The sequence below is a fragment of the Chondrus crispus genome, genomic scaffold (assembly GCF_000350225.1).
Source record: "Chondrus crispus Stackhouse genomic scaffold, scaffold_175, whole genome shotgun sequence".
Lineage (NCBI taxonomy): Eukaryota > Rhodophyta > Florideophyceae > Gigartinales > Gigartinaceae > Chondrus > Chondrus crispus.
In genome coordinates this window covers 1-22,976 of record NW_005179044.1, presented here as the reverse complement: position 1 = coordinate 22,976, position 22,976 = coordinate 1, and the positions used below count along the sequence as shown (strand labels likewise).

At 54.7% G+C, this 22,976-nt stretch overlaps 9 protein-coding genes; 6 read left to right on the top strand and 3 right to left on the bottom strand.

The window, feature by feature from the left end:
- Positions 1-1,339: 1,339 nt before the first annotated feature.
- Positions 1,340-1,531, bottom strand: CHC_T00003134001 (hypothetical protein). The gene has a single exon (XM_005714197.1). The coding sequence runs from the start codon at positions 1,529-1,531 to the stop codon at positions 1,340-1,342; it is 192 nt and encodes a 63-aa protein (XP_005714254.1).
- An 802-nt stretch (positions 1,532-2,333) lies between these two features.
- Positions 2,334-4,329, top strand: CHC_T00003133001 (hypothetical protein). XM_005714196.1 is given in 2 exon segments: positions 2,334-4,190; positions 4,191-4,329. The coding sequence occupies 1 exon segment, from the start codon at positions 2,334-2,336 to the stop codon at positions 4,188-4,190; it is 1,857 nt and encodes a 618-aa protein (XP_005714253.1). The 3' UTR covers positions 4,191-4,329.
- A 1,732-nt stretch (positions 4,330-6,061) lies between these two features.
- On the top strand, positions 6,062-6,358 carry CHC_T00003132001 (hypothetical protein). The gene has a single exon (XM_005714195.1). The coding sequence runs from the start codon at positions 6,062-6,064 to the stop codon at positions 6,356-6,358; it is 297 nt and encodes a 98-aa protein (XP_005714252.1).
- An 88-nt stretch (positions 6,359-6,446) lies between these two features.
- CHC_T00008532001 (Serine/threonine-protein kinase) lies at positions 6,447-7,889 on the top strand. XM_005714194.1 is given in 2 exon segments: positions 6,447-7,691; positions 7,692-7,889. The coding sequence occupies 1 exon segment, from the start codon at positions 6,447-6,449 to the stop codon at positions 7,689-7,691; it is 1,245 nt and encodes a 414-aa protein (XP_005714251.1). The 3' UTR covers positions 7,692-7,889.
- Positions 7,890-8,064: 175 nt separating this feature from the next.
- Positions 8,065-8,169, top strand: CHC_T00003131001 (hypothetical protein). Its single transcript, XM_005714193.1, has one exon. It carries the CDS (start codon positions 8,065-8,067, stop codon positions 8,167-8,169), a length of 105 nt encoding a protein of 34 aa, XP_005714250.1.
- CHC_T00003130001 (hypothetical protein) lies at positions 8,170-9,369 on the bottom strand. Its single transcript, XM_005714192.1, has one exon. The coding sequence runs from the start codon at positions 9,367-9,369 to the stop codon at positions 8,170-8,172; it is 1,200 nt and encodes a 399-aa protein (XP_005714249.1).
- Positions 9,370-9,769: 400 nt separating this feature from the next.
- Positions 9,770-14,596, top strand: CHC_T00003129001 (hypothetical protein). XM_005714191.1 is given in 2 exon segments: positions 9,770-13,273; positions 13,274-14,596. The coding sequence occupies 1 exon segment, from the start codon at positions 9,770-9,772 to the stop codon at positions 13,271-13,273; it is 3,504 nt and encodes a 1,167-aa protein (XP_005714248.1). The 3' UTR covers positions 13,274-14,596.
- A 1,369-nt stretch (positions 14,597-15,965) lies between these two features.
- CHC_T00003128001 (hypothetical protein) lies at positions 15,966-17,757 on the top strand. XM_005714190.1 is given in 2 exon segments: positions 15,966-17,672; positions 17,673-17,757. The coding sequence occupies 1 exon segment, from the start codon at positions 15,966-15,968 to the stop codon at positions 17,670-17,672; it is 1,707 nt and encodes a 568-aa protein (XP_005714247.1). The 3' UTR covers positions 17,673-17,757.
- A 3,085-nt stretch (positions 17,758-20,842) lies between these two features.
- Positions 20,843-22,876, bottom strand: CHC_T00003127001 (hypothetical protein). Its single transcript, XM_005714189.1, has one exon. The coding sequence runs from the start codon at positions 22,874-22,876 to the stop codon at positions 20,843-20,845; it is 2,034 nt and encodes a 677-aa protein (XP_005714246.1).
- Between the last annotated feature and the right edge of the window lie 100 nt (positions 22,877-22,976).

Below are 22,976 nucleotides of genomic sequence, written 5' to 3'. Positions count from 1 at the left end.
GCCCACGCATTTTTGCAAAAGTCTAGCTCCACGCCGACGCGGCCTTCGGGGAAGCCCACGCCCAAGTAGCAGACGCTGATTCGCGGCTCGAAGAGCTCTTCTGTCCCAGTGTCGTCGACGCCGTCGCCGGGGAATGGAGACACTTGTTGTTTGTCTACGCCCGGGAAACCGTCCCCGGTTCCAAGCGCCCAGACGGCCTCCGCGGAACGGCAGAGTGCCTATTGTGGACGCACTGGTCAATTTGACGACGGGCAAGGTGTCGGTGTCGGGGAGTCCCCCCCCCCCCCCCCCCCGAAGACCCCGACGCTCTTGAGCTTGTTCCACGACACAGTATGGATGTGTCGCTATCCAGTGGCTCCAGATTGACGCCGCTTCACTCCCCGCGCGTGCACAGTCCTCCCTCCGCATGCCACTTCCGGCGTCGCCCGCTACCTCGCGTCTCCCTCGGAAACCATGGTGCCCATACCCTACCCTGGCGCCTGAACCAATGCACTGAACAATCAAACACACGCCATTTGCGGCAGCATCCTGCCACCGAGCCAATCGATCGCTTCTATGGTGTCGCAAGAGTGTGCTCTGTTAATGGCAGAAAAAATAATACATGATTTTTTGAAATTTTTGAAATTTTTTGGAAATTTGTTCAAAGATGAATTATGCCAATAAATATCATGATTTTTACCTCCCTCGCAATGCAGTGTGGCCTGGTGGCGCAATGGTAGCGCAGTTGACTCCAGATCAAAAGGTTGCGGGTTCGATTCAGAAGGAAATCCCGTCCGGGTCAACGGTTGTTTTTTGGTTTTTTTCAGAGGGTTATCTTTTTTTGGAAGGCGGAGCTTTTTACCTGTGCTTGTCCATACCGCATCTACACATGAAGTTATTACCAATAACATGGGATTCTACAGCACTGTACCACACATTTTAAGGATCCTCGTCAGGATCAGCAAATCAAGCTCCAGTTTTCTTTTTTGTACAGTGAGACTTGTGTTCGCTGAACGGCTTGGGTCGGGTGAAGCCGTACATTTTTTAAGACTACTTTTTTTTGCCGTCATTGTGATTCGGCATGCTATGCCCACGTTTTTCAGTTGTGTTGTTTGTGTTGTTTGTGTTGTTTGTGTTGTTTGTGTTGTTTCTCGATGACATGGTCAGTGGAGGATTCCCTGTGGCAAGTTGCGCAATGATTCGCCCGGTACGTACACAGGGCGAAGAGGACTTACAACAAGAAGAACCGTGGCGCCAATGTGGGACGAAGACTTGGTCGCGGTGGGTGCGAATATTTTCCTATCTGTGGTGGGGCACGGCTATAGGCTTCTGGAAGCCTATAGGAACCAACTTGTAGACTTTACAATGGATTCCTTGGCAACAGGACTGTGGCAACAATAGAGGCAGCTGACGTACAAGTAGCCATGTCGGTATAGGCCTTCACTAGTTCCCACGAAGCGGATCTGTCGAAAAGTACTACAGTACTGAGCCTTGACGTACATTCTTGTTTTGTTTGAGGTGTTGTGTGTTCGTTGGGTTGGGTGATCAGCATAACGTTATGAAGCAAGACAGTGGTGCAGCGTTACAACAATGTCGACGAATATTAGGTCTTTCAACACAGATACAGAAGGGACAGCCGTCCACAGAGACAGCATGCGGGATGGCATATATCTATGGTGATAATGCACGCTAGACGTAGCATACAGTATCTTTGAACAATTAAATAAAAAACAGAGGTGAAGCACGGCATATCTCGATAGTGGAATAACGTAAGGTAGAGTTTCCTCAGTAAAGTTTAGGTCGGTGTGATGCGCGGCCGCGGCGAAGTACGGCATGTAAGCAAGCAATGCCACGACCGCAAGTCGTGCAAGTACAGTAAAGTTACTTTACTTCGAAAACGGTGAAATGGGGTCTTTTTGGGTCACCCCGGGGTCACCTGGGGTCACTTGGGGTCACATGGAGGCGGGAGACATCAGCCCTTACAGCTGCAAATAGATTCCCTGTAATTGCCTGCATTAGGAAATTTTCTTTGTTTTTTTCGACAAAGCACCTCCTGCACGCCAGCTATTCAGCCATTTCGTTCCTCCACCTTTCACACAACTGTCCTCTCTTCAACCCACACAACCGTGCCTACCCGCCCACGCCTCTCCCACACACCGCCCTCGTCCCCGCCCCCGCCCCAACCCGCGCTTCCGCCTCCGTCACCGCCGCGACTCTTTCCGCACGAAACCGCTGCTCCTGCCACTCGCGCCGCGCCCGCATCCCTCCTCTCCCCCCCCTCGGCTACTTCGTGAGCGAAAAACCACTCACGACGAAATGGTTGCAGCGGAGCGGCGCGAGTACCACAAGANNNCATGTGGTACGTCGTCGAGTTGATCAAAGAGGGCGACCCACGGCCAAAGATACGGCCCCGCTACTGGCTCGGCGGCGTCGAAGGAGGCGGCCGCACTATTGGACGCAAGCATGTCGACATTCGCCTTCCCGCAAATTCCGTCTCCCGCACGCATGCAAGAGTCTCGGTCGCCAAGGCCCCCTTCTACTCGCCACCCTCGCAGTCGTGCCGTCGCAAGCATCATTCCACCTGTGTTTACATTGAGGACAGTTCGGCCTATGGCACGTTCGTCAAGTATCCCGCAAGCCATCCTTCGAACCGTGCTCAGATGGCAGTAGGCCATCATCGCCGTCTCGACAAGTCGACTCCAACCGAGGTTTGGGATGGCGCCTTTCTCGCCTTTGGCGCTCCCCATGATTGGTGGCGGTTGGGCCGTGAGAATTTCGTTTTGGTCCCTTCGCGTCTCTCACAGGCAGAAAGAAATCGATTATTTGTAATTGCTGATATTACGTCTGTTGAAATTGGCGACACATGGACAGAAGAATCCACCCATTTAATCACCGATGAATGCAGCTCCTCGAGTATTAAGTTTCTCTCCGTCTTGGCCGAAGGCAAGCATGTCGTCACAAACGCTTGGGTAGAGGCCTTGCGTCACGTGGTCGCCGAATCATGTCGCGCAAATACCGATTCTACAGACGTCGAAGCTGCTGCAAAGGCCGCAGAAACTCCCGACGAGAAGCGCTTTGTCCCGCCATTCTCAAGCGCAGACCAAGCCGCATTTGCTGCAGAGGACCTCGCCGCCATCTTGGACGACCCTGTCAAGGAACGTCGCAAGCATTTGTTCAAAAATGTCAACTTTGCCTTTTCTAGGGAAGAGCGTCGTTCGCGTTGGGTTGCCATCTTGGAGGGTCTTGGAGGATCTACCACTCTCGCAAAAGCTATCACTTCACCGGGACCCGTTGAAGGGGTCGTCTTCGTGCAAGGGGAGCACGGGGCGTCGAAGAAGGTCCACGAGCCTGTTGACACGACAGGTCGGACGTTTTTACCGGAGTCTGCACTTGCCGCAGCCATAATCCGTGCAAATCTTATGCCCCTGGAACTTGCCTGCACTGTGCCCGTCAGCGCCGCGTCGAGTTTAATCAAGTTAAATGCCGCGGAAGTCACGGATGTTGCCACCCCTGGTCCTCTTGATAGTGAAAGCGATGTCGACTCTGACGAAAGCGACACCGCAAATGAGAGACGACAGGCTACCAGACGGCCAATCGTCCCAATGAATCCCGATGATTCAGTTGCTGATGGAGACGGGAATGCCAGTGTTGCCAAACCGAAATCGCTACGGTCATCAGAACGTGGTGCACTAAGCGCAGAAGGTGATAGGGCAGAAGGCAAGCCTGCAACGGCTTCGGAACCCTCCCGAACCACTGCGTCGAATGTTGCAGCGAAGAAACGTGCTCGACCAGTGCCCGGGTCCTCTCTGGATGAGTCTGAGTTGCCTCCTGCGAAACGAACCGCAGCTCTTGTCTCTGAAGAACCAGCAGATGGTGTAGAGAAGGTTCAAGCCACGTCAAGTGTGGTTGCGGAGCAAATTAACAATTCAGACTTCAACGAGCGTTCATTTTTCTCCGTTGGGGAATTGACCTCTGGTGCTCATGTGGTAGGCGGCTCGATAGAGGCAAAGGCTAGCGCCGTTTCCGGCGCGAACGTGCGGCCTTTTCGTCGAAGGAAGCTACCAAACGCAAAAGCCGTTCCTGTGAAGCTCGTGCGTTATGTGGATGGCGGCGAAGGAGCCTTCGCCCGTAAGCGATTACAGTCTGAGGCGCGTTACCAGAGGCGCAGAGGGCAGGATGGAGCAAAAGTGCTCTCATCGGAAGAGGAATAGCGCTTGGGTAAACGCGCGGTTCGATTAATGTTGCTACAGGAGATTGCATAATTGAACGGCCCTCACTTGGATCAGTAGGACAGGATAAACAATAAAAATGCGGACGGGCATCTGTTCGCTCACGCTTTAAAATACATCATGTCGGGGAATTTACATTGCGGGCCAGATCGAAGACGATAGATAGCTTCGGTCGATAGGAGCACTTCTTGTGTAACCATTTATAGTTTTGTAAAATCTGGGTATAGGAGCCGAGGTGAGGCATGCATTTCGGTCTATGGGATCACACAGAATTAGTCGAGAGTACCGTGAAAACGCGTAGGATCCGTACAACCGCAACTGTCCCATATCGACCGTTGGACGTAATTTGTCTGTCAAAACTGTGTCGCCGCCCGTGGTTTGCACTATTCATCCACCGCCGATATTCACTCCAAAGCCAAACTTGTACTCTTCTTTTGCATGATCAAGCTCTCCTGAAAGTGTCAAAACAAGGGCAGGGTTAATCTTCTCTTCCAACGTCGCTGCCACCTTTCCCGACGAGTCGATAAGCCCCACAACCGTGGCCGACTTGAGATCGAAGCGGTATCCACACGAAACGTGTGACCCCCTCGACCTCGCATCGACGAACAACTCTGTCGCAAACGCAACCTTCGGACTAACCCTATGAACGTAATTCGCGACGATCGGGCCGAAGCTGGCGACGGACAGGGTGGCCTGGTCCTTGCCCCTCATGAATTTTGCTGCGAGGGTCATCGCCGAAAACTGCGACTTGACCTGCACAAAGCCCTCTCCCCCCAGCGCGAGCCACGGCGCGACCGACTGCAAGTACGAAGCGGCGACGACCGGGCCGGACGCGACTTTGAGCTGTGCGCAATGGTCCATGCCGCGGTAGTCGAGGTCCCACGAGCCCTTGCGCGCCTCGTCGTCAGCGGAGATATCTGCGACGATCTTGGACGTGAGGCGGGGTGTGTGGTTGATGAAGACGCGGGTGTGGATCTGGCCGTCGGCCGGGGTGGTGCGCGAGATGCAGACGAGGCGCTGCGAGAAGTAATTGGCCAGCAGGGCAAACTGGCCGTCGCGATCCCTCTGCCCCATCTCGACGGCCGCGCCCAGCATCTGCGACTCGGACAGCGGGGCCGTGAAGTTGAACATCATGCCCTCGACTACGTTGGGGCGCAGGATGAGCGTGGCGTCCTGCGACAGCTCGTCGTAGCTGCCCGGGTTGGGCAGCTCGGAGCGCTCGAAGTTGCGCCACCACGGGCTGGCCGCGCCCGGCGCGGGCGCCTTGGAAAGGCTGGCCGCGGACAGGCCCGCCGCGAAGGCGCCGGTCGGGGCGGACGGCTTCGGCGTGGTTTCTGGCGTGGCCTCCGCAGCGGCCGCGGCGTCGGCCGCCGCTTCGGCCGCCGCTGCTGCCGCGGGCGAGGGGGAGGCGTCGGCGCGGGAGTAGGAGGCGCCCATGGTGGAGACAGGATCGCGACGAGAGGGGCGGGTGGGGCGCTGTGTGAGCAGCGGAAAATTGGTTGCAAAGGGCGACGACGATGCGATCATGGGAGGGCCCCTGATCCCACTGCTCTCACGGTGAGGGATGCAGGACGGGCACTTTACAGCACGGTCGGCATTACAGAAAGGGAAGAGGTTACACGTGCGTACACGTGTGACACGTGCGAACACGTGTTGTATGCGGTGCGTTCTGTAATGGCATGCGATGAGTGCAATTTGATTGGGCGTGTAGGTTGCCCATGAGGTGAGAGAAGATAGGGGTTCGGGTTGCCCCGGTGGCGTATTCAGTACGCCCTCCAGACTCCTGACCTCTCCAGGCAACAAGGGCTGGACAGCCCAGTTCCGTACAGCAGTACAGCAGTACGGTATGTATTATGACGCCATTCGGCCCGTTAAGGCAACTGTACTCCTCGTCCAGGCTCTATGCGCTTCTGCTCCATTTCCTTGGAACACATCCCCTGTCCTACAAGACTGCACAACCTCCAGCCCTCAGAACGACCTCAACTTACAATCTCGCTCCCTTCTCTGTCCCCCAGCCCAATTGTTACCAAACGAGGCCACTGTTTATTTTTGTATGTGTTAAAAGGAGGCTGCGTCGACGAACAAGGAGAGGTAACACTCTGCGCCACCTTTTGCCCAGTCGCTGCGCATCAGCCTCTTGTACTGCGTAGCGTCGAGGTTTAGCAGCTTCTTCTTGCAGAATTGCCAACGCGGCCCAGAAAACAATCCCACATGGACGTCATCCCTTCCAGCTCATCGATGGCGACGTCGTCGAATCCGCGCCCGGAGATGCGCTACGGCAAATACACAGAGAAGGAAGGATACCTTCCGAAGAAGGCCAGCATTCTACGCAGCAACCCCATCTTCGGCGTGCATAAAAAGTACCGCTACCTCGTCGTCCGTGGCTCCAACCTCAAATGCTTCCGGCAGAAGGAGGACACCAGGCCCGAGTGGGAACTCGCCTTGCAGAACACCGAGGTGCTCGCACACCCAGATAAACTTGAAATTGAGATTCGAACCTGGGCTGGGTCGGAGGAGTTTGCCGCAGATAGCGAGGAACAGTATAATGATTGGTACGAAACCCTCAGGTATGCCAGTGAGAGGAATATCAAGCATTATTACGTTTTTGTCAGGGCCATTGGGGAGGGGCACTTTGGAAAGGTTGTCATGGCAAAGGATAGGAGGACAAAGGAAAAGTTCGCCGTTAAGGTTATTAAGAAGGAGAGCAAGGAACAAAGGAGCAAGACGCTCATCCAGCGTGAGTTAAACATTCTAAGATTAGTCAATCACCCAAACGTTGTCCGTTTGTTCGATTTATTCGATGCCGAAGATAGGCTCTATTTCGTCCTCGAATACATGGCCGGTGGCGCACTTTATGAAGTTTTGTCTTCCAAGACCATTCATTTTTCGGAGGAATCCGCTTCCGTCATCATCAAAGACATTCTTCTCGGCCTTGCCTACCTCCACGAAAAGGGCATCGTCCATCGCGACGTCAAGCCGGAGAACATCCTCACCACGGCAAAGACATGGCCTTTTACGTCCAAGCTTGCAGATTTTGGGCTCAGCAACTTTCTCGAATCGGGCGTCCTCGAGTCCAAGGTCGGAACGCCCTACTTTTGCGCTCGCGAAGTCGTTACTAGCGAAACGTACGGCACAAAGGCAGACCTTTGGTCCCTTGGCGTCGTCGCATACGAAATGCTGTCTGGTCGGAAGCCCTTTGAAGGCTCACATACCCAGTCGGTTCTACATACCATTCAAAGGGGCAAATACTCATTCCCTAAGACGCAGTGGCAATACATCAGTGACGAGGCGATTGATTTTATTTCCAAGCTCATTTGCATTGATGTTAACAGGCGCTTGTCAGCCGTCGAGGCCCTTCAACATCCGTGGATTGTCAATGAAGGCCGCAATGAAGCGCTCCCCAACGCTCTTCCGCATGCACTAACTCAGCCGAAGCCTACTCCGAAACCGGCGGAATATGATGACGATATGGATGATATGTGATGCTTGTTCTAGGGCTTTATTGCTGGTTCATTAACTTTTCAATACGTCGAATGTAGGCATCCTGCTTTTAAGCTATTCTGGTGTTATGCTCTTGTTTCGTACTTGTGTGGACAAAAATAGAGCCGGTATTGAGGGACGTCTCCCAGCCCGGCGCGGAGGTGTCCTTCAAGATAAAAGCTCTGACATGATTTGAGATAACCTCACCCAGTGCTCTCTTGTCCGTACGCGGTAATGCCTTTTCGCTGTTAAAGCATCGCACCCCTGAAGTGCGACATCCGCCAGGGTACGAACAAAACTTGTAAGTACCCTCTAGGAGACACCAGACACCCAAAGAGGAAAGTTCTGCAATTCCATATGCAACCCTTATCTTTAAATGCTCTTTGAGCGGCTCTTCTGTTCTTCACGGGTCAAGGTTGTGACCTTGTGCACGAGGAACGCGATGAGCGGCTCGACCGTGAAAAATATGCACTCGAAGTGATCATGCCGCAAAGTGTTCTTCAAGTCCAAATCGTTTCCATGTATCCTTCATGTGCGGCGGAAGCGGAGCCCTAGCCGTGATTGTTGGAAAGCCAGTTCCATCGCTCCCAGCTGTCCTCTTTGATCGCTTCCCGCCGCCAGACATATGCTGTGTTAACTTTGGAAACTGTATCTCTCTTGAAAACAAATGCAGCCCAGGATTCATGAGAGATAGTAACCCACCATCTACATTCTGCCCATCCAGACCTTCGGGCCCGCCGTGTCCGTACTTGCCGTCGCCTACAATCGGGGTCCCGAGGCCGTCAGCGCAATGAATCCGCAGCTGATGCTTTCTTCCGGTCCTAGGGCTGAGTTCCAACCAAACAAACTTTTTGTCCAAGCTCTGGATTACTCTGTAGTCAGTCCTTGCTCTCTTCCCATCTATGGGGAGGTCAATAAAGCCTGTTTTGTCTTTCACGGAACCCTCCACCAACGCCCAATATGTCTTTCGGACAAGCCTTCCTCGAAAATGCTCTGCGAGCAAGCCTGCAGCTCCGACATCGCGTGCGACAACTATAGCGCCACCGACTTCCTTATCTAAACGATGGACAAGCCAGTACCTACCCTCGCCAATGCCAGGCAAGAGAGCCTCCAAATGCCTGGTACCTACTGAAGAGCCTCCCTGCGTGGGCAAGCCTGCGGGCTTATTGAGAACGACACATCGTGCATCCCGATGTAAGACCCAGTGCTTCACAATCGCCGACTCTGCAAGGGAAATATCATCTGGTTGCGGCTTTCTCTTCCCTCGAGATAGGCCCAGCTTTATGTGCCCCGGGAAGGTGACGACATCTCCAGTTCGAACCGGATGTGCGTTGCGGATTGCTGGGATTGACTGCACCATGATGGAGCGCTTGCGAATGAGACGTTGGATGAGTCCAGGTGGTACTCCTGGTGCACGGCGTTTAATGAAGCGATCAAGGCGGGAGCCGTCGTCTACAGCTGTAACTTCCCATTTCACATTCTTCACGTTCGGAGCGATCGTCGGTGCAGGAGGCTGCGGAGAATGGCGTGGCGAGGATAGATCGGTGGTGCGCGTGGGAGGGGGGGGAGTGCTCTCGTTCGCTGCTTGGGCACAGTACCTGAAGTGCGGGAGTGAGGGGTGAGATTGGTAGATGTTGCGCAGTCGTAGGCAGCGCCGCACGACGGAAAGCTGTCTCAGCATTTTTCTAGGGGAGACAAGATGCAGATGAGCCCAGCGATAGCAGAAGGGCAAACTGAGCGATTGATCGAGCGATTTCTTGAGTTGCTTCTTTCATGAGCAGTCTTCTTGTTCTTCAAGATAGTCCTCAAGTGAGAAAGACAGCGCGCTTCAGATCATATTCAGAGATGCAGCAACCTCCTAGCATGCTTGATCACGCTATCCATCAAGAAGGACCGACTCAGAACGTAGCGGTCGCTAAACGTTGATCTTGGGGCATCTACCCTGGTAGTGCATAAATTGGTGATACGGCAGAAGTGCTTCTATTTTTTCAAAGAAAGATGTCCCTGTTGCAAGTTAGGACGATGCGCCCTAAATTCATTATTGGAACTGTGCTAGAATTCTATTAAGGCCATCGCAGTGGATGTCAGCTCTTCTTCTCACAGAGCTCTCTGGGATTGAAACGTGTGCCACATCTTTAACAGACTCTTTCATTCTCTTTAGTTTCTACACCCCAACCCCTTCAGCGCCTGGCTTCTTCGCATCGCCCGCCTCGCGCTTCGCGATGTCCCTTCGATGGAAGCCATTTCGCTTCCTATCCGTCGAGACACTTCTCGACACCACTGCGGGACGTGAGGACGCCAGTTCCTTCGGCGAAGTATCTCTCTTTCCCACGCTCTCCGCAGAACGCAACCACGAACGCGCCTCACAGCAACGCGTACTCCGCCGCTTCGCAACCGCTGCTGAACGAGCTGTATCCTACGACTCCATCGATGGGACTTTCGTACTTGCGCTCCCTCGCGGCGTCGTACAGCTCTTCCATCTCGCATCCCTCGACCCTTCACTCACACTTGGCTCGTATCGTTCCCTGCACGAGACCACACCTCCCCTACACTACACGTTTTCGGCGCATGATGGAGCAGTTTTTTCTCTTGTCCTTGTGAGACATGGCGACGGAGTGCTGCCGAGTCTCGTCACGCTTGGTGTCGATGATGGAAACCCTTGCTTAAAAGTATGGAAGTTTCGTGTCAGGGAAACTTCGAGGTCACCAATACCTCCATCTTCCGCTATTGAAGACGGCCCTTCCCCTTATCAAAATGGAAATCGCCCAGTGCCCGCGGATGAAAATCGCTTGGAATGTATAGCCGTATATCGATTGCAAAGCGATTCGCGCCCAAAAGTCCTTGCCGTCAAGGATGCAAAGCTCGGCATTGCTGATATTTCAGAAATCGCTATCGGGTTTGAGGATGCCTCGGTTACCATTCTCTACGGCGAGATTTACCGCGAACGCGCAATGCGTGTACGGGTTGCGCCCGCGCCGGGCGAAATGATTCAAGCAAAGCCTATTGTTTTTTTGCGCTACTGCGGAACCCTTTTGTATTGCGTCTCTAAAGTGTCTGTTGTCGTCATTGTATCGGTGGTAGACCCGGAGAAAGATGCCTCGAAGCCTGTTGCCTTTCGACGAGAGATCTTGGATAATATGGGCTCGTCAACCGGGAAACTTTGTACAGTTCTGGACTACTCTGCCGAACTAGTTGTTGCTCGGGCAGAAGGATTGTACTTCTTTAATCGTGACGGATTGGGTCCCTGCATTGCATTTCCGACTGAGGGCCAGAAAGCGATGGTATCTAGCATGGGAAACTATCTCATTCATTCAACTGAGCCGGGTTCTATTACTGCGTACGATGTTGTTAACAAACTTGTCGCTTATCGTGGAAAAGGGGTACTAACTGGCTGTTTTCAAGGGCATTCATCATATACGCGCAATGCGATGCTTTGCTCTGCTGATGGTTCTATATTGAAGCTCTCGGAAATCTCATTGCAACAACGTGTCAATATGCTACTGAAGAGGGGGCTCCACGTCCCTGCTATCGCCCTCGCTAGGGCAGAAAGCGGTGAAAATGCAAATAAGTCGAATGTCATGTTAACGTCAGCACTCCGACAGTATGCGGAGTACCTCATGGGTAAGAACCGGTACGACGAAGCTGCGGAGCACCTCGTTCAGACTATTGGCGGTGGTGTGGAACCAAGCTGGGTCGTGACCCGTCTTGTCGAGCAATCTGGGTTACGCTCCGGACTCCGGTTATACCTAGAAGCGTTGCATGCAGCTGGTAGGGCAGCCTTCGCACACACCAAGGTTTTAATCACTTGCTACCGTCATGACAGGGCAAGAGGGGCTATTCTCGGTTCCAATGCTACAGAGAAGACGAATGATGAATACGTCATTAACGTTTTTAGTGATGTGGATTGGACTGAAGAACAGGTTGATGCCGCGATTGTTTTGTGTCGAGATGCAGGATTGTTCAAAGTTGCTGAACGAGTCTCAAGGCGGCGTGGAAGACATGTACAACTCGCCCACACTCTCGTGGAGGATCTCGGGGAAACAGAGAAAGCATTGGCGCTGTTGCGATCCTTAGAAGATGTCGAAGCGCTGCAAGTCATCAAGGCTTGCGGTCGTCGGCTACTAGAGAAAGAACCCGTCAAATTTGTGCATTATCTATGCGATGCGATATGCCGCTCCACGGCTTCTATGCCACCCGGTAGTTCCAAACCACTGCTGCAGCTGAGCATGTTTTTGCCGATCTTCATTGATATGCCAGCGTGGCGGGCAGTACTACTGGAACGGGTATTAGGCACTCCCGGCGGTATTACCAAAGCAAACGCGCCGAAGGCATGGATTCTTCTCTTTGAGTCGCTTGTATGCGTTGATGTGGCTGATCGGCTACAGGCAAAAAGAAAACTTACAACTCAACAAAAATCGCGTACCGAGCATGGACACCCTAGTTTGGGTGGTGATGAGGACAGCGTAAAAGCCGAAGAACAAATCACAACTTTGGAAAGCTCGGTCGACACTGGGGAAAGAGGGACGATTGGGCGACGAGCTTTGAAAATTCTACAGAGCCGGCGGTCGGTAATTAAGCTTCGAGCGGCGCTAGAGATCGCTGAGCAAAACGGGCATGATCCATGCCTCGAATATTTGTATGAGCATCTACGAATGTACACGGAGCTGGGGGTCAGTCTACGCATGTCTAAAAACGGCCCGTCGCTTCTCCGCGCATGCAGGCGGCATGGGGACAGAGAGCCGCGGCTGTGGATGGAATTGATTCGCCTGTACGCACCGCTTGCAGCAAAGGAAGGGTACGGAAGCGAGGGGGATGCCATCGGCGAGGATCTAGAGTTGGTCTCATCAAGCCCACCTCGACGCGTTTCACCTATCGCAGGGGTGGAATATGTGGGTGAGGACGGCGGCATGGGGAAAATACTCGGCACTATCTCTGATGGCAGCTCGGAACGCGGCAGCGCTCAAGATCTCGTAGACGAGGCGATGGTGGCGCTAGACCGCAGCGGGTTGCTATCGCAAGTGGAGATTGTGGAGCTCGTGGAGTCGGCTTGCCCCGACGCTCCATGGAGTGTTGTGCGCGAATATTTCGAACGATGCGCCGCAGGGCTCAAGCGGGAGGCTGCCGTGTCAGAGCACGCCGGGCTGCAGCTGGACGGGGAGATCCGGGAATTGCGACGCGAGGCGAAACGGCTGGGGGAGGAGACCGTCGTGATCAAGCCGACGACGTGCGCGTCATGCGAGGACGTGGTCTCTGTCCCTGCTGTGCACTTCTTCTGCGAGCACTCCTTCCACGTGAGCTGTCTAGCGCCTGGGGCCGTAGGAGTTGGAAATGGGGTGGGTGGGGCGTCTGCAGCGATGCTTGTGGGAAGGGAAGGGGTCGGGGCGGGGCTATCGAATGAGGGAAAGACAGGGATGTGGGGTGAGGAATGTCCCCAGTGCGCACCGGAGCTTGACGCGATGGTCTCCATGCGACAGGCGTTGCAGGACAAGAACAGGAAGCATGAAGAGTTTTTCGCGATGCTGAAGAATTCTCGCGATGGGTTCGCGACAATTGTCGAGTTTTTGGGACGAAGCCCGTTTCTATGACAGGTTTGCTTATTGAGATTAAAACTTAACATAATAACATAATAAAATGACAACCAACGGACACAGCCTCTGGGCTCACTCCTACACGAAATCCCATGGCGAATCTGCCACGCGGCGGCGAATCTGCCACGCGGCGGCGAATCTGCCACGGGGCACTTGAAAAGCCAGGGTGGTCCCTCTGGGCCATTCAGATTGCAAAGGTTCCACCCCTCACCACCAATTGGCCAACGACCGGGCGCACCGGACATACCCTCCATATTCCATGATTCTGCTTCTGACCGCATACTCCCTCAATACGACACCATCCCATGAGACTTCGAAGTGCCTAGCCGGTGCTGCTACCCTGTGAGACTACCCCTCCCCCCCCGACATTTTGCCACGGCCCCGCGAAGGCACCGTCCGGAAACAAGATACTGGCTCAACATTCGAAACCATTCTTTCCGCTAAGAAACCTTGTGCGCTGGTAATTTCCCTCACCTTCTCATTTGTATATATATACCTCACCGCCCCTTGCGACACCACGACTTCCCGAAACACCGCCCCCAACCAGCTGACCCCTTCTCACTTCCCGAGACAAAACTATCACACTCAACACACGTAATGGTCAAGTACACTTCCAGCATCATTGTCCCCTTCACACGCGAGCGCGTCTGGAGGCTCATGTCGGACTGGACAAACCTAGCCGTCTGGGACATCAACATCACAAAGTCGGTCCTCGCCGACGACCAGAAGCCCAACCAGGTCGGCATCGGCACCAAGTACGACTGCGAGTTCTCTGCCAACGGTATGGAGAACGTCAAGGTCGACTACGAATGCGTCTACTTCGACGCGCCCACCAAGGCCCAATACGTCGGCCTGGCCAGGCTCTTCCGATCCGTCGATACTGTCGAATGCGAAGCAGAGGGAGAAAACACCACCAAGCTTACCGCTGAGTTCAACCTCTCCTTTCGAGGACTGCTTTCCCCGTTTTCATTCCTCATGAACGGCGCCATGCAGAAGACCGGCCCGATCGTGATGAAAGACATCGAGAAGTTTCTCACCGAACGGCTGACGGCAGAATAGCAACCTTCAATTGATACGTTTGCTGCCGGAGTCAGCTCGAACCCTCCTCCCCTCCGCCTCTGTTCCCATGAATATTCAAATGCTTGCTCGCCGAACAACCTGCTCAGACAAGAAGAACCTCCGTCTTTGGCACGCTTTCCCCGGCTTGCGGCCGGTAGCCGCTCCGTTTTGAGTCCCCCCAGCTTCCTAACAAGCCCCTTGTACACCCTTCACACACCCCCTGTACCACCACCACGAATAAAACAAATTGACACTCTCACATCGCTGCGCCTACCACTTCCAATTTGAAATAATCACCAACACAACGACATAGACCATAGCTAGGTGCAAAACCCCGACACCCTTAACGCACCCCAAAGCGCCCTTCAAAACGCTGCCCACGTGCTCCCCCCCTCTGCTCTCCACGAGCACGACGAGCGCGATAAGCTGCACAGCGCTCGCATCGGGCACGACCACGTACCCGTCGGGGACATGGCGCGCTCTGACCGCGCCCTCCTCGACCTGAAACTCGCCCACGACGCTCATGGCCTGCAGCGCGCCGGCCTTCCCGGCGCTCTCGTGCGGCGCGAACGCGGCGGCCAACGCGAACTCGCGGGCCAAGTAGACGGCCTCTCCGTACAGACGGCCGTTCTGCGTCTCCAGCGCGCCGCGCACGGACAGGCCGTTGCGCACGATGGAGTACCAGCGCTCCGGCGGCGAGCCGTGGAAGGCGCGGGCGAGCGGCGGCGGCGCGCGCGCGGCGCGCGCAGAGGCGGTCGCGGCGCGCGTGATCTCGGAGCGTTGCACGGGGCGCGGCGGCGAGCGCGACAGCTCCGCGGAGAAGGCGGGCGCGGAAGGCGGCGACGCGCAGCTGCGCAGGCACGGCGTTCCGTCGGGGAGCAGCAGGATACCCGACAGCAGTAGGCGCAGGTGCAGGGGGAGGGCCGAGAGCGCGGTCGGGAGGCGCGGGAGCGAGAGCAGGTCCGCGCGGAGCAGGGCGATGTAGGGCTCGTTTTGCGCGGCGTTGTGGTAGCGCGCCGGGTGCGGGAGGGGGGAGAGGAGAGAGGCGAAGCGCGGGGAGAAGGCGGCGGTGGAGAAGAGGGAGAGGAGAAGGTTGCAGGCGGACGGGTCGGAGCGCAGGACGGCTTCCAGGGCGTTCGGGGAAGCCATTTTGCGGGCAGCGGAGTGGGCAAGGATGCGGGGAAGAGAGGTCGGGGAAGAGAGGTCGGGGAAAGGGTTAGTGCCGCAGCACAAGACGCAGCCACGCAAAGAAGATTAGCGAATGCAGCGGAGACTGGACTGAAGGCTACGGTGGCTCACATTCGGGAGTGAGTGCCACGTATATATTACACGTGTACAGGCTCGACACCTGAAGTACGGTAGTACTGTACTCCGGAGGAAGAGGCATTGCTGGCACCCGCCATCACAACGTCGCGCAGACTGCGAAACCAACCAATGGTTGCGGCAGAAACACATCGTCTCCCGACGTTCTCATTCCTTCTGGAACCCACGTTCCCACTCCTTCTGGAACCCACGTTCCCACTCCTTCTGGAACGCACTTGCCCCCCCCCCCATCCAGTCTAGTTATGAACCCCTCGCCATCCCCTGCACTAACCCTCCCCCCTCTCCCGGCACCCCCTCCGCCGCTGTCATGCTGACCATCTCGCTCCGCCACCAGGGCAAGCCGCCCGGCGCGCCGCTGCGCCTGCCCGCCACCACGGCGCTCGCCGACGTGCACACGGCCATCCTCGCGCACCTCTCCCTCCCGCCGGACACGTCTCTGCGCCTGCTCTCGCGCGGCCGTCTGCTGACGGACGCGCGCCCTCTAGCGTCGCTGCCGTCGCCGTGCACGCTGTACGTGCTCTCGACGTCTTCGTCGGCCATCTCCTCCGTGCGCGCCGCACGGCCGGACCCGCTGGTGCGCCCGTTCTCGCGCCCGTCGCCGCGGTACGTCGCAGCGCCGCGCGCGACGCCCCGCGCGTCCGCCTCGGTCGCGTCCGCCTCGGCCGCCTTCGGCTTCGGCCGCACCGAGGCGCTGCCGGGCTTCGCGGACCACGCCCGCGCCGCCGCCATCCTGGAGCAGCTGGCGACCGACCGCGGCTTCCTCGACGTCATGAAGCGGAAGGGATGGCGCGTCGGTGCGCTCAAGGAGATGCCGCCCGAGGGCAAGGTCGGCGTCGACCCCGTGTGCGTCCTCGGGTACAACACTGGAAAGGGCATGGAGATTCACCTCCGCTTGCGCACGGACGATAGAATGGGGTTCAGGCCGATGAGAATGATCCGCCAGGTTCTCGCGCATGAGCTCGCTCATAACGTCTTCAGCGAGCATGATGATAGGTTTAAAGAGCTCATGAGGTGGATTGAGAGGGAGGCGGGGAAGATGGATTGGAGGTCCGGGGGGGATACCGTCGCAGGTGGAAGGCATCACGAGAGGGTCGAGGGGGTTGATCCGTTGCAAGAGGCCACGGTGGACGTGGGAGCGACCACGCTTGGGTTTGTGGGAAGACTTGGGTCGTCGGAAGGAGCACATTCAGCTCCGGCTGCGCGTTCTGTGGTTGGTGTTGCTGGAAATGGCTTTGGTCGAGATGACGTCGAAATGACAGAACAAGAAGCCAATATACGACAGTCGTCGACACATGATATGATGTCCGGGCAAAGCCAGGAGTTGAGAGCTGTGAAGAGAGACATTCAAGCGAAAGACGAGGTTTTGCAGCCAATCGACAAGGACGCACCTGATCAAAATTGCAAACCCGCATCCTCTCCTGTCATGCCGCCCAAGGTTGAACCCCAGTCCGACGCAGCAGCTTCATCGTCCTATAAGCCGCACATGCAAGAAGCACGCGCCCTGAGCGCCCCAAAGCCTGTAACAGCTGCGGTGGACCAACTGACTGCCCTAGGTTTCAATCGCGGTCTGGCAACACTCGCCCTTCGCGAGAATGGCCTCAACGCTAGCCGCGCAGCAAACTGGCTTTTTTCGATGACGCCCTCCGCGTCCGAAGAGGAAACTGCCGGCGAAAGCGAACACAACGAAGAAGTAGACCATGCAAAAAGGGCTTTGCGACGTCTGTGTGCCTCGGGGCTGCCAGCTGAGCAGTTACGATCCGTGTTGGATGCATTGCATCTCTACCTGAGCAATGCATTGAGAAACCCAAAGGCGGAGCGCTTCTCAAAGATTAACGCCACCAATGCGGGCTTTCAGCGCCGCGTAGGGGCGCACGGAGAGGCAACGGCGGTGCTAGAGGCCGCTGGCTTTCGGCTGGATGGTGGAGCCTGGAAATATGAGGACAGGGATTCCGGGCGTTTGTGGGTTACGAAGAATATCGTGCAGGATAGACTTGTCAAGGAGCTGACACGGTAACGTTCATATGTAGATTAGATTTTTTGTTCCGATACTGCTGGCGGAAATGCTCTGGCGCGACACACTTGTAAACCTATTCTATGTATGGAAGGGCCCTAGAAGAATTTTCTATTGGCCTCTACTCAACTTAGTTTTGCGAGGACGCTCTGCAGCGAGGGCGGTGTTTGTTCTTTTTCTGCATTCGCTGTTGCTGGTAAGAAGTCAGTGTTTCCCCTTTGCGCGGCTACATACACAGGGATGTGCTGTATCTCAGCATGAGGGTGTGTTGGGGGGCCTCCTGAGCCAACACATCTTTCTCAAGTGTACTCTTTGCGTACAGGATACACCCCACTGTACCCATAGTGCTGCACAAAATTTGAAACGATGCCATGTCTTGAAAAGCCCTCCCTAAGAAGTGAGGCATCTACCTTTCTAGATTGGCATTCTTTGTCCGTGGGCCGAGAGTCTTGCGTTCGTATACAGGGGGGTACCCGATTTAGTGCCTCTATATATAGTGTATGTCCCGGTTTAGTGCTACTCTAACGGCTCTACACCAAAAGGTATGATAAACAAGTGCCCTTGGTCACAAAATACAAGAACGTGTTCCCGAAGGACGCCATGGAATCTGTTTTAAAAGATATGTCGGGCCTATCTCTCCAGGCAAAAAATGCAAATGTGAGCAATGTTAATGACCAAAGGGATGCCGCAGATATTGCTACGTTAAATGAAAGTAATATTAATGGTTGGGTTATGGTAGAGGATTCAAGTGAAGTCAGAGAGGCCATGGAAACAGAAGCTCTAGAAGAGGTGGAGAGAATTATGGAGGAAATGGATGGGTCTAGATGTGTTTCATCTGGGCGAACTGAAGCAGAGCATACAGATACAGTGATGGAGGAGATTTCTAATGCTAGTCAGGCTCGTTCTCTCTCTTTGATCGAAGCAGCGAATGAGTTCTCAAAATTAGAGGCGGCAGCGGTAGCTCTCTCGCTACCTGATGCGTCTTCACATTTGCGCAAGGCTAGACGCATCATATTTGAGGCTCTCAAGCCACAGAAGAAGCAGAAACAGACGACCTTGACGGGTTTCCTTAGTTAAATACTATATTCAGTCTTCTTGTTAAGTTACCGTTCTTGTGCCAAACCCGATTTAGTGCCTATTTTATCACGCTACACGGGGTAGCACTAAATAGGGTACCCCCCTGTAACATGTACAAGTTGTATGGCGGGTGTTAGCAACATCGAAAAAAGGAGCGTCGAGCGCTTTCTGCATTTCCAAGTCATATTCTGGCAGTCATATCGGGGCAACGAAACGTGCTTAGGGCGCCCCGGTGTTTGTCCGTCTGCTTGCAAAGATACAAGTCGCCTGCGCAAGACCGTGTGCAGCAAAGGGCAGCACTGCGTGTCAATAGATATACAGGCGGATCATAAATTATATTCTCAAAAAGCACTTGCACGGTGCCGTTTCAATCCAGTCCACCTCGGTTTTGTCTCCAAGTGGAGCTACAGTACGGCACGTGCGCAATGTACACAAACCTGTCGCTCGACACGCGGGTACGAGATGACAACATGGACCACCTGCTCGTCAGTTTTCATATTTTAATTCCTCGTTATGTGTCATAGTGCTAAGGGTAGAAGTCTTTAAGCTAGCACATCTCTCGTATGTGTGAGGATTGGGAATGAGAGGGACTGAATCATACACACGGTGTATTTTGGAGTATAATGGTGGATCTCTAACGGGGGCAAGCGCATTTCCAAAAGCTGCGCGCACATATGAAAACAAAACCTGGGTGCCAGCGTTCCGCCCCTCACGAAAGAGCTCTACAGTTTGGTCTATATGATGCGTTTTGTCGGATATGACACGATTCTGAAAAGTTTTTTTTATGAAAGATGTGTTTCCCGCTCATGCTAAAGGTGGTGTTGACATCATACAATCCGAAAATTACGCCACCGATCCCGATTCCTTTGCCCATCACCTCAAACGCATGGAACGTGGACCAGTTTCCTCATACATGTATGAACACACACTTGAGGCTGTCTTTGCGGGCGCATTTATCCTTGTTTCAAAGGCTTATTCCTGATCGCAAACGGATCACAACACGCTGGTGTGTGATAAAGGGTGCGTCTACAACTCAACTCACATCGGCGAGACCCGGCGATGGGCTTGGCCTTTCCTTATGCTTTCCAGGATTTTTTCGTTTTTTTTTTTTTTTTTTTGGTTGTTCTAAAAGAATGGGCATTGTTGCATCCGTCGATCTGTCCCAGTGTGCTCACCCGTTTCGTCGCTCATACCACTAATCACAACGGCCGTCAATCGCGTTTGTTTTTGCACCCTGGCTTCTATCATCATCGCGCCGTTGCGCGGGGCGCGTATGTCGGTGTGACAAGGTCTTTTAAGACTTCTCGATTTGCCCTTCACTAGAAACGATCCAAACTTGACCAACGTTTAATCTGATTCATAGAGGTGATCACCGCGAGCAAATTTGCAATGATAAATTTTGTCCCGTGTGGTCAAGGACCTTGCTGCTCCTCATATCGTTCAGATTGCAGGCCTGCCGATTAGCACCCTGCTTGTAATGGGAAAATCCTCTAGAAGGGCACATATACCTCATGCATTGCCCTGCAGTACAGTACAAGTACTGTACACCATAGTACCACAGCAGCAGCATAAGCTTGAATAAAGCGAATGTTGTCACTACATCCTTATAAGATCAAGAGAAGACACCGCTAGGTTATACGCCAGAGAGGCATGAGACACGTCCCTGATTTTAAAAAACCTAGTATATGTTACAGGTGGTCGCAAAATAACGATTAACCAAGACAAAGTAGTTGACGGGTAGCTTTCCTCCTGCGTCTTCCATCATTACATCAATTACTGGAAAGTGAGAACGACAGCGTCGCCAGTGCAGACAACAAAACAATTAACTCTCACCTCGATAGACACCGTGGTCACTATGACAGTGAATGACGTCCGACTGATATACATATATATATTCAGCTCTCCTCGAGCCTACACACAAAACACAGGGAGAGAGATGGAGAGAGCGAAAGAGTCACTCACTATAGAGTGTGCACGCGATGAAAAGATCATAGAATAGAACTTTGATAAAACCGACCAAAAAAACATCGACAAATCCAAAAAAGCAAAGGAGCGTAACGAGGCAGAGGTGACGACACTTGGCTCTCTCTCTCATTCTACTTTTGTGCTTGGGTTCCGTTACTATGAGTGATCAAGTGAACTCTCATATTACTCTTCGTACCAAAGTTTGCATTACAAATACGACATACAAAAGGACGCAAATGCAAGTGACGAAGCTCTCTATGCCTCTTGAGATTTCCCTTCCACTTGAATGTGTCAGTGCACATGTCGCAAACATACGATTTGTCCGACTTGGCTGACTTTGAGATGCCTCCTCGAGCGCGGCTCCCGCCTCGGCCACCGGCCGCGCCACCACGACCGCGACCTCTTGCTGCCTTGGCTGATGCCGAGGGAAGCGCGTGGACCTGTTGTTGGTGAATTCGTAGTGAGCCTCTCGAGCTGAACGAAGCTGTGCAACTTTCACAGCGATGTTCTTGGTCTCCCGAGTGGCACACAGCGATATGTCTTCTCAAGTTTTGCTCATTCTTCAACGAAGCGTTGCATTGCGAGCAATAGACGGGTCCTTTGCCCGTTGCAGCGCGATGAGAACGAGCAGCATGACGCTTTAGTGAACCGACATCTCCAAACAAAAGGCCGCAGCTCTCGCAGGCAACTCTCTTTTCAACAGTTCCATGTAAAAAGGGTGCCGCGGCGGCTATTGCGCGACCGTCGGGTCCGATGCGTGCGGCGGCTCGACCTGCAACCATGCCTTGTGAGAGTGGGGCAGCCCCTGTCACCCCAACGGCGGCTGCGGCTACACGACTCACAGCAGTCTGGTCGACGACCTGGGAATTTGCGAGAACTGCTTCTGCTGTAGCATTGGCAGCGGCTGCAGCATTGGAAGTAATCATCCTCTTGCTGTCCATATTGTCGTCCTTGATATCGTAGGTCATAGTCTGTTGCACCATGGGGTTGGCATCACCTTCAAACCGAGATTGGAAGTCGCGTTGCTGCTGAGCGAGCGGCTCCGACATACCGGCAGGCTGCCTTGGGCGTCCATCCGTGATGACGTCCTGCTGCTGCTGTTGAGATGCTTGAGCCTGTTGCTGCGGTTGCTGCTGGGACTGTTGTTGCTGGCGAGCCTGTTGCTGTTGCTGGGCTTGCTGTTGCTGCTGCTGTTGCATGTAATTGTCCGAAAAGGTGAGCATAACGGAATTCTGATGGGCAGTGCCTTGCGGCATTTGGCGACGTCTTCCGACGTCATCAAATCCAAAATGAGGGACGTTGGGGGTGGCTTGATCTGTCAGCTGGGAGGGATTAAACGAGCCCGTGGAGGCACGAATGGCAGCGGCAGCGGCGGCGGCGGCCGGGTTTTGCTGCTGTTGGGCGACAAGATGCGATTGCTGCTGGTGTGCAGCGGCGGCGGCGGCGGCGGCATTGTCGGTTGGAAGCATGGCTTGGTGTGCTTGTTGCTGTGCGTGAGCGGCGGCAACAGCGGCGGCGGCAGCAGCTGCGGCGGCAGCGGCTTGAACACCGCGGTCCGACTGTTGGTTTTGCGGGGCGGTCTGTTGTTGTTCTTGGTGCTGCTGTTGACGCTGCTGCTGCTGCTGCGAGTGGTGGTGGGGGTGCGATGGTTGTGGGTTTTGTTGCTGTTGCGAGTAGAGATGGTCTGCGGCAACGTGCGGGCGGGGGTTTTGACCGACCGGATGGTGCACGTGCAGCTGTGGCTGTTGCTGTTGGTGCTGTTGAGGGGACTGCTGCTGTTGATGATGGTGCTGATTCTGTTGCTGTTGTTGCCGTTGCTGTTGTTGCTGCTGCTGCTGCTGCTGTTGCTGCTGCTGGCGGAGATGGCCAACGATGGGGTGTGGGATTTGTCTCTGATGGGGCGACCTCTTCGGCTTGCGATTCATGTGATGTGTAGTGGCGGTGTGGGAGTTCCTCGGGGAGGAATTGGAGTGGGCGGTATGCGGCTGGGACTGGGCGGAGTGTTCGTCGTGATGAATGGAGAAGACTGGGGAATGGGGGTGATGGTCCCTCGCGTCGAAGAGGTGCTGGGCCTGTGCGGCGGGGTGGGGCTGCTGGAAGGACTGGTTGTGGTCCGGCACGACGAGAGCGGCGAAGTGGTTGTGTGCGTGGTTGTTATGTGGCATGGCAAGATTCGGGGACGGGGGGCGCGGGGCGGAGGCAGCGGCGGCCGCGGCAGCGGCGGCGGCGGCGGCAGCGAAGACGCGGTCGACGGGCGCGTGTGCG